General features: G+C 39.9%; 1 protein-coding gene across 8 annotated transcripts in view; it reads right to left on the bottom strand.

Moving 5' to 3' along the window:
- Positions 1 to 12,476, bottom strand: part of msi2 (musashi RNA binding protein 2) — a 357,407-nt gene that overhangs the window by 78,790 nt on the left and 266,141 nt on the right. For all 8 annotated transcript variants that reach the window (XM_015391454.1, XM_015391455.1, XM_015391459.1 and 5 more), the window contains one exon: positions 2,743 to 2,857. In XM_015391454.1, the coding sequence (XP_015246940.1) occupies positions 2,743 to 2,857 (115 nt within the window). The remainder of the gene's footprint in view (positions 1 to 2,742; positions 2,858 to 12,476) is intronic.

Below are 12,476 nucleotides of genomic sequence, written 5' to 3'. Positions count from 1 at the left end.
GAATCAGTTTAAAATGTGCCACTATCTAGTAGTAAACATGCTTCAGCATTGAATTCATCTGCTTTAGGTGGGAGGAGCCATTTTCAGAGGTACCGTTTGTTTGTAATGGAAAAGGACTTTAAGTGATGGCAAATCCATTTGGTTTAGCCATACAATCAAATTATTTGCATATGGAATGTGAACGACAAATAGATAGCTAGGTAGATAACTAGACACACAGACAGATAGCTGAATAGATGGGGGGTGAGCACAGGGGCAGGGAGGCAAAGAGTGCAATGGTGTTAAATAAAAAGGGACCCAGGCATTGGCTGGATGGTAATGAAGGGAGGAGGGAGGGTCGGCAGCTGAGGTCCCTGTAGATGAGATCTCTCTCTGACATGTGTGTCCCCTTCATTACCCATTAAGGGGGGCACAGTGATGAATCCTTAATATGACATTACACCAATTTTCCTCTTCATTTAGTCTGCTAATGTGCTGGTCTGCTCCTATATGCCCAGGGGCTGCCTGTACCAGACTCAACCCGAAATAGACCACAGTGGCCACTGGTGGCACACCTTGAAGCAGCCTAATTAGGGGCAGCAACCACCTAATAGAGCTTTCTAGATGAGGGTTAGTTTACTTAGTTTGTTTTTCTTAGCAGGTAGAAACTGTGCCTACATGATGAAGCTCTGGGAGCTGGCGGCCAACCAGTAGGGCATGTATAAGGTGTGTATCTGACACTTGATTGTAGAGATATCAATTGCATATATTTGAGGGCAGGGATGCCCTCTGTCACCTTTCCTGTTTAATCTTTATGGCCAGCATTTCTAGTTTGCAGCTGAATGCAAAGAGGCTGGAAGGGGAACGAGGTCCTCTAGGTCAGAGGCCATGGTTATTGATGGGAAAAAGGTGGCATGTTCCCTTTGGCTTGGATGAGAGTTCCTGCCTCGAGTGGAGGAGTTCAAGTATCTTGGGGTCCTTTTGCAATCGAGTGGAGAATGGAATGGGAATTTGGAAAGATGGATCAGTGCGGCTGCTGCTATAATGCGGATGCTGCACTGGTCTGTTGTGGGGAAGGGTGTGCTGAGAGAAAACGCAAAGCTCTAGATTTACGAGTGGGTCCTAAATCCAAGAACTCTAGATTATGAATGAAACAACGAGATTGTGGATACTAGATACTGAAAGGAAATGTCTCTGCGGGGTGGCTTGGTACTCCCTTAGAGATAGGGTGAGGAGCCTGGTCATTCAGAAGGGACTCTGATTAGAGCTGCTTCTCCTCCACATTAAGACTCCCTGGACACCTTTCTTAGGAGGTGTTCCAGGCACGTCCCACCAGAAGTAGACCCAGGACACACTGCAGGGACTATTGGGCACATTGGGCTCCCCCAAGCAAAGCTGAAACTAGTGTCTGGGGAGAAGGAAGTCTGGGAGTCTCTACTGAGACTGCTTCCCCTGCGACCTGGTCCCTGATAAGCGGAAAATGATAATGAGGAGCAGGTAAAAAAAATCTGTGGTTTTAACAAATACGAAACTGGAAAAAATATATATTTTTCAATATAAAAACAGCTCCTCTTTGAAAGGTCTTTAGAGGACCAGTGAACAACCAGCACTATACAGATTTAGGAACACATCAGACAGGATAAGGAGAAAGTCTGAAGCGTCTAAAGTCAGGGTTAGTATATATATTGTTTGTTATAAGTTATAACAAACAATAATGACACCGAATATATTTATCAATTGACCATGCAAAAGTGGAGAGTATGGCACAACTGCACCCCTACCAACACATGAACATTCATCTACACTTTCATGAAAGGCAAAGAGAGGATAAATCAGAGAAGCAGCCAATATGCAAATTATAACTGCAGAAGATGCAGAGATCTACAGCTCAGGTGAAAGAATTTAATGACAGATATGATTGTAATGGAAAGGTGGAAAGAAGACAACCATTGTGGAAAGAAAGCCATGAAAATATTTGTTTGCTATTTTTCCATAAGAGATAACATATGGAGTTTGATGATGAGGATGGATGAGACTAAAACTTTCTGCGATTTACATTGATGCAAATAATCCTAAAACTCATCTCTTTGGTGGCACACTGTAATAGTTTAATGCTGCGGGATTGGTGATCTTCAGCAGAGGGTAACTGGTCAGGTTATTAAAAGCTAAATAGGAATGAAAACCTATTTGAGGCTGCAAAAAAAAAAATGAGACTAGACTGAACAGTCAGCCTCAGGCAGATATATGACCATGAACAGACAGTCAAAGCAAGGATGGAATGGTTGGGACAACACATTTGCTCAGAGACCCAGAGAAACCCACTCCCGCAGACTGCCTCTCTGGGTCTCTGAGCAAGACCCTTAACCCCCGATTGCTCGCCGGGCGCTGCACAGTGGCAGCCCCCTGCCATCAAAGGGCATGAGTTAAATACAGAGAGTTAATTTCTCCATTGTAAGATCAATAAAAGTTCAATTTATTTTTATTTATTTATTATTTATTTCTTATCTTTAATGGCCCAGTCAAAGTCCAGACTAATACTAACTGAAAAGATGTAGCAAAACTTAAAAATAAACACAAAATAACACAGACTGACCAAAATCTGAATTAGTCTGAAAAGCTGAAGGGGTAAAATTCCTTTTGATAAATGGTAGACATACCCTGAAAGACATTGCAGAGGTTCTGATAATGCATCCTATTCTATGAACTTCAAAATAATGTATTCATGTATGTAAGTTATTGACAGTAAATTTGAAACCAACTCACTCAGCATGCCCATCCCCAGCATGAAGGCATCCATGGTGTAGGGCAGACCCCTGGCTCGCCCTCGCGTACCTGGTGGGAACATCACCTCCTTGGGCTGGGCCTTCTTACATTCTACCTATGTACACAGACAAACACACACACAGATGCACACAGACAAAGACAACCCATTAAACTGTGTAGGTACACAAGTAGACAGATCTGACAGGGCTGTCTCAGCTCTTAAGGCTGGTTTTGTGTCTGACTCACACACAGCTAGATGTTTTCCATAGGAGAGAAAGAGAGCGTGAGACAGGGAAAACACAACTAAGTCAATCTGGACTCACATTTTTGAGAAAAGACTCCAAGGGAAAGTTAAAATCGTGCTCCTCCTGTATTAAAGCAAAGGTTACTGCTCCAGTGAGCATGTGCCCGGAGCCTCAGGGAAATACAAGCTAAAGACTTTTCAGAGTTTTGAGACATGAGAGTAGAATAAGCTGCTTCCACTATGCAGAGTTTTTGGAAGTCAAACATTATAAACACCAAAGAATTGATAACTGCAACAATAGCAGTTTAGTCTTTCACACAGTAAAAAGGTGTTTTTTTTTGGTTAAAGTCCCCTGTGTCCCACAGCCTTCTTCCACCTGCAGCACCCATCTCAACTCTGCATTTAATCCTCTTGCTCTCCCTCTCACACATATACAGGTTTGCTCATTTTCCCATTTAGCAAGACTGACATTCCCTCCTCCTACATAACACATATCAAATGAACGATGTGACAGGGGCAGATGAGGGGAGGAAGAAAGATGAGAGTCCTATTTACCACGTATCCATCCTATCTGTAGGAATTATAGCAGCTGACGGCGTTGCCGCGGCCCTGCGTCTCTCGGTTGTTCTTTGGTAGGCTGAGTCCGTTCACCATGCTGCACAATCTATTTGCTCCACTGCCTGCTTGGCATCAGCCTGTCCATCTGTTTGTCTGTTTGCCTCCTGGCTCTTGCCGGCTTCTCCCCACTGCCTCCACTTAAGCGGGGCTTTCTCGGCTGCTGCGATTCACATGTCATCCCGGCCTGCTGCACAAGACAGGCACCTGCACCGCTGCAGCATGCACATCAGCTAAAGGTATAGCTCGGCATCCATATAAATAGGTCTGCAGCTCCTGACAGGCCAGGGGTGAACATTATTATTCACACGAAGCGGTAGGCACAACATGTTACTGCGTTTTTCCAAACTGAAGAAATACTTAATGCCTTGAGAGGTTTTCGTGCTGAATCAATAGTGTAACAAGCGCTTTATACTACATCCAGAGAACAAGACATGTAAAAAGAGAACACTAATGAAAAAGGTTTCCATCACAGAGGGGAAGCTGCTGCGTTGCAAAGCTGTGATTTGTTGCTGTTAGCAGCCCCTTTTATTTGAAGCAGACTGACTAAAATACACAGTTCCCTCAGCCACTTTGTAGCTGTCACAGCCACTCTGGCCTCTACATTCGCCTTGTGCGGTTTGACATAGTGCTGAGGCGAGCGCAGGCTCTCCTATCGTCAAGAGAATGACCCATGGAAACAGGAGTTGGCTGGGACTTCTGAGTGTGTTGGAAATCTCAGCACACTGCTGGGATTTTCATATGTTCACATGGCTGAGTGACAAATGCAGTCGAGTTCCACCCACGCCGCAGACACGCTGCCGTCTGATCAGCCGTCCTTCTGTAACCCCTGCCACTTCCAGCGAGTTGGACGCTCAGGTGGCCTGCTGGGGGTAAGACAGAGCCCCGTGTGTGAGTCATGCCTACATGCTCTCAGATACGAGTCTTTGATATTCATAGTGAGGGCTCCTTGTCATGGATTTAAAAATCCAGTCAGAAGCGTAGATGTGTGGTGGTGTGAGTGTGTGGGTGTTCACCTGCTTCACAGACAGGGAAGTGTGTGAGGGAGGCAGGCAGGAGCTTTCAAGATTCAGCAAAGTTGAAATAAAACGGGAAGAAAGGGAGAGAGGACACGGAGACAATTCAGCCGCTGTGAATGAGAAGCTACAAAAGAGGTTCAGCAACTGTGAGGGCAGAGATTCAAATTTTGCCAAGTGGAAAGTTTTAGCGACTGAACCTGAGCAGCTTAAAAACAGGTTTTGGCTTAGAGTATTTCCAAGAATTATAGCTTGTTGAACTTGTCAAGGACTTCTGAATTAAACTCGCCGCAGTGTGATGTACTGGGACCCACAATATAAACACCAAGGTGCCATTGTGTAGCATGGTGCCCTGTAGGGAAAGGCGACACCCCATTAACCTGCCTTGACTTTGTGGAGAAGGGGACAAAACTCAAAAGGAGAAGTGACTCAGGCTATAACAGTCTCAAACACACAGTTACAGCTTTAAACCTTTCAGGCACAGCGTTCAAAAGTTATCTAAACCTAGACGGTTTTAACAAAATCTGAAATGATTCTTCTATGAATGCCTGTATGCAATGCAAAACCTCTGAACAGTTAGATGTGTATAAAACCAGCTGTGCTGGTCAGACTTCACTACATACTATAGGGCAACAGGAGGCTTTAGATGATGCTTAGGCAACTTGCTGCACAGTTTAACATGAGTATTAAATAATCCAAGCTGGCATCAGGCCTAAAACAGTGTGTGGTACAAGTGGACAGATGTTGACTTATAGAAGACAGAATGCTCTGTTTAGAAGGTCTTTTACATTAATTAAGCATTTAGTATTGCACATCCAAAATATTCACAATAATTGCCATAATCTAGTATTTGGGAAAACTATGTGTTCATTTATTCATGTTCTTATTGATCAGAATTAGCAGCATAGGTTTTAATTTACCTACAAAACTGTTCACATTGTCAGTAACAATGTTGGGATGGTTAACAGGTCTTTATATAAAATAAGAGCATCAAGGCAAGAATGATTACTTCTTTTTGCCTGTTGTTGCCGCATAGTTGGCTGAAAGCAGGCTTGCACTGGTTGTGTGAACTGTTAGTGTGTCAGATGTTGAAGAATGACACCTTTTGCCACTTTTAATCTCCTTATTTTGTTTTAGAGCGGCTGTAGATGAACTAATAGTAGTTATCAAATAGGTTGTATCAGACTAATTAATATCAACTTATGCTTATTTTCTATATCATTCTAATATTGACTGGTCTAAATCTAGAAAATTCTGCAGAAAGGTATAACACAAATACATAGATAATGTTTATATATGGTTTAAGGTTAGGATAGGATTTTCCATAATTTCCAGGATTATTCCACTCCAGCTCTCATTCTTACATATGATCTTACATTTAATTGAAGCTACCTTTTCTAGGTGGTAGGATTCTAGGTGGATTCTGTAATATGAGTGTACCACTTCCTGCTGCAATTAAAGATTTACAAATCCTCACACTTTTAGCTCCATGCTTTTACTTGAATGCCATATTTGGTTTCCTCTGTTTCTGTGTAAATAAAAATAAATAGATCAGTTTAGAATAAGCGATCAAAGGAATGTGTTTCCAGAATTCCTAATCTCTATCTGGCCTCTCTCGGGCAAACTTTCCAGTTTTCCAGGGAACCAAGACTGCCTCCCATGATGGGTGGCGTAATCGGTTTTCCTCTGAATGTGGACGCATGTATTTTCAAATCAACAGTATCAAGAACCTGCTGTAGGTTCTGTAATGACATTTTTACAGCATCTTGCAGTCTGCTTTTTAGGGTGAGCTCACAGTGGGACCAGAAAATGTCTGCAGTTGTGTTCAATTTCCTCCCATTTTAGACAATATTTTAAAATTATAAATCGTTGATTTTCATTATTTAGAGACATTTTTCGATCCTTTCCAAGATATCGTCTTTTTATACTAATCTCAGCATGGTTTTCATTGTCATTATAACAATCAGGAGAACAACAGACTTATTGTCTGGGGAAAAGGGCAAATTTCCTTCAAAATGCTGGCGCAGTAATAATGTGCTCATCATGTGTAACTAATGTGAAATATGTCCATGTTTAATTTTATAGAGCCAGGTAAATCAGGCAAAGATTGTACTAAAGTAAGAAGCAGTGATTTGAATTACTTAAGTAAGAGAAAAAGATATTGGCAAATAGATTTACTGATCATAACATCTGATGTAATTTGATCAAAATGATGTAATCATAAATAAAAATAATAATAAATAAAAAATTATTTAATAATAATTTTAAGACTAGGAATGTCTTCCATCAACAATATCTACAGTTAACTGTGTTTTCCAGAGAACTCCAAATATAACAGAAGATAAAATATCATTGGAACACTGAAGCTAATTTACCAACAACACGACTCCCTTTAGAGCAAACTAGAAGAGTCTGGATCGTTTGTTCTTCATTCAGTGAAGTTATTTGTCAGTAGTTGAGTAGCCAGAAATGTATAATTCATAATATTAGTCAAATAAAAGTAAAGCTATGATGCAGTAAAACTGCTCCTAGAAGTTACTAAATATTACTCTCCATATAACCACGAAAGAATTTTAACCATGTGGGAATAAATTGTATTTTTCACCAGCAATCGTTTTTTTTAACGAGATTTTACACAACATTAAGGAAGAGTGAAGTTGTCTAGTTATATTCCTTCTTTTATTTTCCACAATAAAAAGGATAAAACGTATTAAAATATTTACAGCATGCACACAGGCAGTTCTAGGATGTCCTTAATATTTCACGACTGTAAATCTACTGTAAATACTGTATATATCTACAGTATATGATTCTTCTAATATTATTGGAATAATTTAAAGTAGCAAAAAATACATAAAAATTATACTTCCCTGCTGACAACACAACATAAAACAAGATAACCCTTAATTACTATAAAATACATATACTGCATAATAACTGGCCATGGTTCATTTATTGTAGTTTTTTACATTTTTCTTTCTTCATTCAAAGGGATAAACCTTAATAATCAATACTTCTTATCATATTTACAGCAGTTACTATAGTTGTCTTTATTTTGATTTAAAAACGGTCATATCCAGTTTTTCTTTAGTTTAAATACCACGAAACCATGAAATATTGGTATTTTACTCAATGTTTTCATGCTGAACGAATGTCATATGTGAGCATGTGGTTTAGCTCAGGTTGCTTTTCTATATTAACAAACATTCAAGCTCTACACTGACATTATCACACAACCCAATAGGTTGGCTTTATGATGAGTGTAATAAAAGCTCCTAGCTAAAGAAATAAACAACCCTTCTTCGTGTGGAATCTACGAAAGCTATGACACAGAGTGGGGAAGCATGCCAGTTATGACCTTTTCAATACATCCCCATCTAAATTAACCTTGTAGGTAGAACGGAGACGTGTGGGCGGGATGGACTGGCAGTGGCTGTCCTTCAGGGACAAGCTTTGTGGGCGTGGGTGAGCATCTGTGTGAGTGTGTGTGCACGCTAAAGGGGGGAGGCGTACGGCGGCTATTAGCTTCGCCAGTGAATGGATTCCATCAGTCGTCTGGCAGACTGGAGAAGAGGAAACGGTGTGATTCATTTACTCTCACCTGAACACACAAAACACACAGAGTGCGTAGTTACTGTAAGGACTGTCACAGCGCTGACTGGTCAGTGTCGGATGAAATTATAGTACAAAAAAAAAGTATCAAATGCTTTTTAACATATTTTTTCTCTTGAAAGTAAACAAATGAAGTAAAAGGTCAAACTATTTGCTACAGCTGACGTTATGCTTGGAAATCAAATGTTAGAAAGCAACTGAAAAGGCTGACAAGCTGGTATACTTTAAGACATCCTCTGGTCAGCACCGTCCTTGTTCTTCATGATGCCATGTAACCATGGTGAGCATAAAAACAGGCCTGCTGAGTGATTCCAGCTACACGACGATAACGTTTTAGAAGAAGCAAAACGATGCCGGAGATGGCAAACAATCTCAGACGAATCATTATGCCTGATGATCTCTCTGCATGGATACGGCATATAAAAGGTAAGGGATGAAGGGTCATTTTCAGGCCATGCACACCCCGAGGTGCTTCCACTCCCCTTTTGCCATGCCTTTATATTGCAAAAATAATACTGTCACCATACACACTGAGAGACACATTCAGAAGTAGCACCATGATCATGAGGTTGATGTGAAATGGCCTCCATCACTTCCTCAATCAGCAGATCTGAACATCTCGGAGCTTTTATGGGACATCCTGGTGAGCGGACTGCAAAGTGGATTTCCACTTGCTTCATCCCTCAAAGCTTTCCTTCTTCAATGAAGGGTAAACATCCAATTACTGACAGTCTAAGACTTGTAAGGCAGCGCTCCAAGAGGGACTCAAACTGCTCAAAGGGGTGGTCCGTCTCCCTTATTAGGCACTTGATGTTCAAAGAATGTGAGAAAGTAACTCTTAAAATGTATGTATATATATTAAAAAACAACCCATAGCCTTTAGTTTTTTTCCTGTAGAAATGATCCTTACCACACTCACATGTACAGCTACCAGGACAGTTTATCTGGTTATAAGTTCAAACCAATATTCTAAGAGTCATGGCATTAACTTGCAAACAGATCAATTAATTTAGCAGCTACTGTTGAATCCACTCATAAGAAATCAGATATATATGCAGAACACAAGCTTATGGTCTCATATTCTTCATCTTTATCAAAGCAAATGGAAACATACATTTATTGCAAATTGCATGTAGCACTAGATGTATAGACATTTAGGGTGTGACATTATAAAAGCTTAACATTAAACTGGGTCATAAAATGCATTGTTTAACTAAAGTAGCTTGAGTTGCTACAGGTAAGGATTCATCTTGTAACCAGTCAGCTGCCAGTTTAGGTCCCTTGCTCCATCTGTTTCAGTTGTGTCCTTGGGCAAGACACTTCAACAAATTTGCCTGTAGTCAGCGGTCAGAGGGCCTGGAGGCACCAACTGTTTGGCAGCATTGCTTCTGTGCCCTGAGGCAGCAGTGGCAACAGTGTGGCTTACCACCATTAGTGTCTGAATAAATGGGTAAATGAAAAAATGTAGTTTGACACGCTTTTAGGTTGTTTGGACTCCATTAATAACTGTGTAAGTACAGGTCAGTTACCATTTACAATCTAACCAAAACAACTTCTGAAGCTCTAATCTATAAACCTCACTGTGCGTCACTGTTATGGTCGCTCTGATTGTTAATCCTTGTAATCTGCAACCTGCAACACAATCTAAGAATTCCACAGTTTTCCACACTTACATTTATTTTTTGCTTCCTTAGGAGGTATTGTTTTGTTGGGAAAAGACGCAGGGTCAAGAGGAAGTACACCCTCTTAACTCTAGGGGTCTGATGTATACAGAATGTTTTTTCCTCTGTTCAAAAACCCTTTTCAAATCTTAAATTGAGGTCCCAAAACATATACCTCCCTGAACAATTCTTCATTCATTAAACATTTATTCAGCCAAGATGAAGCCAACGTTACCTTTCTGCTCATTTTCTATAAAAATGAGCAGAAGGCAAATGGAGCTTTAAAATAACTTTAATGGCATAACTGCAAATTCTAGTGGAGGTGCAGCATGTTCTATTGTTTTGTATTTTGCCTGACCATCTGGTTGATTGGTCTTTAATAATTATGATGGTGATTATCGTCTGTAAGATTTTATGTGTAATGGTTTGCTACACAGAGTGCATTTACAATTGGGTTCCAGAGTATTTGCTCTCAACAGCCTTTAAGCTAAGGCTGTTGGGGGCAAAGGCTGTCTCCCTGTAATAATAATAATAATAATAATAATAATAATAATAATAATAATAATAATAATAATACATATTTTAAAATTAGTGACCAGCGATTGTTTTCACACATTTTTCTTTTAGGAATCACATAGTGGAAAAGGTGATACTGTGACAACCCAAGTGGAGAAACACCTTCCTTCAAACGCTGAAAAGAACCGTTGATCAGTGATGCTGCCAGCACAGGTGGTAATTTACTGTGGGTGAGCTTTAAAAAAAAAAATAATAAGAAGAAATAGGTGCAAAAATGAGAAGGAAAAACTTTACAAGTCTGTCTGTCTCTCTATATCTATGTATCTATCTCCCAGTCATTATAGTCTATCTTTACATTGTTTTAGGAGGGAATACCTCTATTCTAAATAATTACAGAGTAAATGTTGCATGGTGGCAGGTACAACTGTTGCCTCACAGCAAGGTCACAGTCTTCTAGGGTCTTTCTGCACGCAGTATTTGTGTTATCCCTGTGCATGCATGGGTTCTTTGGAATAGTAATGATTCCTCCAACTGTCCAAAAATGTGATTATAGGGTGAATTGATTGACCTAAATTAGCATTAGGTGTGTGTGTCTGTGCTCCTGTCAAGGCATCAGACTGAACCTTTTTTTTTTTATTTCCCCATCAAATTAAGGATTGGGTATTGTAAAGTTAAGACATTTTGCTGGTCCTAATGAGCTGTTTTGATGACTGTTAGGTTTATAGCTAAGGTGCGAATTGGGTTTAGTTTAGGCTTAGGGGAGTGTATGTGTAATGGTTATGTTTAGGGTGATTGTCAGACTCAGGGCATAGAAATGGTTGAAAATGACATGATGAAAGTCATTGGGAGTCAAGTGGAATAGTTATATTTATCTAAAATGACGTTAAGATCGTCATCAAATCAATTTCTACATAATTTTGTACATTTTAACTGAATTTTCTGCCTCATTTTCAACTTGATTTAATTAATTCTTTTAACATCATTTTAACATCATTTAATTATTTGAAAAGCAATTTGTTTTGACTTATTGTGTGTAAAAAGTGCTCTGTAAACTCTAAGAAAAGGACTGATATCCTGACAAATTTTTGATAAGTCTGAAAAACAGAAACACTGTTTATTAACTTCTTTAAACTGTGACACTCCAATTTTCAACTGTATTGCTTTTGTAGACTTTTTTTTTTTTAAGGAGTCAATTAATTTCAGGCTGACATCACAGTAAAAAATTTGACATGACCTCAGTGGTTCATTACTGTAGCCTAGAAAGACATTTGATGTTACATTTTTATAACAGCAGAGATACTCCCAGAAAGACTTAACCATGGTACAGTACTTGGCAGGTATGTTGTTGTAAACATCCTTAAGAACTTGTCACAGTTCTTTTGTGGATTTCGGCTGTCCCAGCTGCTCCAGTCTCTTCACATAATCCTAGACTGGCTCCAAGATACTGATATAAAGGCTGTGTGTGGGCCAAACCATCTGCTGCATGACTGCTTCTAGCCCCATGAGCTGATTCCTCATGTGATCAGAACTGCTTGGCTTTTGGGTCAATTAATTACAAGAAATTGACATGCTCCATATGGGTTGGAGTGATTGAAAAAAGAGGAGCACTCTTTCGTTATTCTACTGTCCTTTCATCTCACTATGAAATATATATTTTACAATATCCTGACATTAAACTAATTAGCTAATAAATGCTTTTAACAGACAGGTCATAATAAAATCCAATCATAATTTTGCCTTGGTTTTTGGGCAGCCTTCAGAAAAATTAAGATTTAAGACCCAGCGGTTCCAACAAACGTGTTTACTCCGCGGATAGTCCATGCCACAGATTTTGCCAAGACCCCTATTCTATGGCGTAATGATTGTGCCATTGGTTTGAGACAGGTATTCAGTATTTAAACATCACATGCCTGGGCTCAAAATCTGTCTGACACACGCTCAACCCACTGTTCTATCGCTCAACCCAATGTCCTAGTGCTGAACCCACTGTCCTAGCGCTCAACCCACTGTCCTAGCGCTCAACCCACTGTCCTCATGCTCAGTTCCATCTCTGCATGCACTCAACACCAG

This window comes from Cyprinodon variegatus, unplaced genomic scaffold (assembly GCF_000732505.1).
Source record: "Cyprinodon variegatus isolate N-32 unplaced genomic scaffold, C_variegatus-1.0 Scaffold542, whole genome shotgun sequence".
NCBI classification, from domain to species: domain Eukaryota; kingdom Metazoa; phylum Chordata; class Actinopteri; order Cyprinodontiformes; family Cyprinodontidae; genus Cyprinodon; species Cyprinodon variegatus.
The sequence above is the reverse complement of the archived record's forward strand: the minus strand, read 5'-3'. Positions and strand labels throughout refer to the sequence as shown.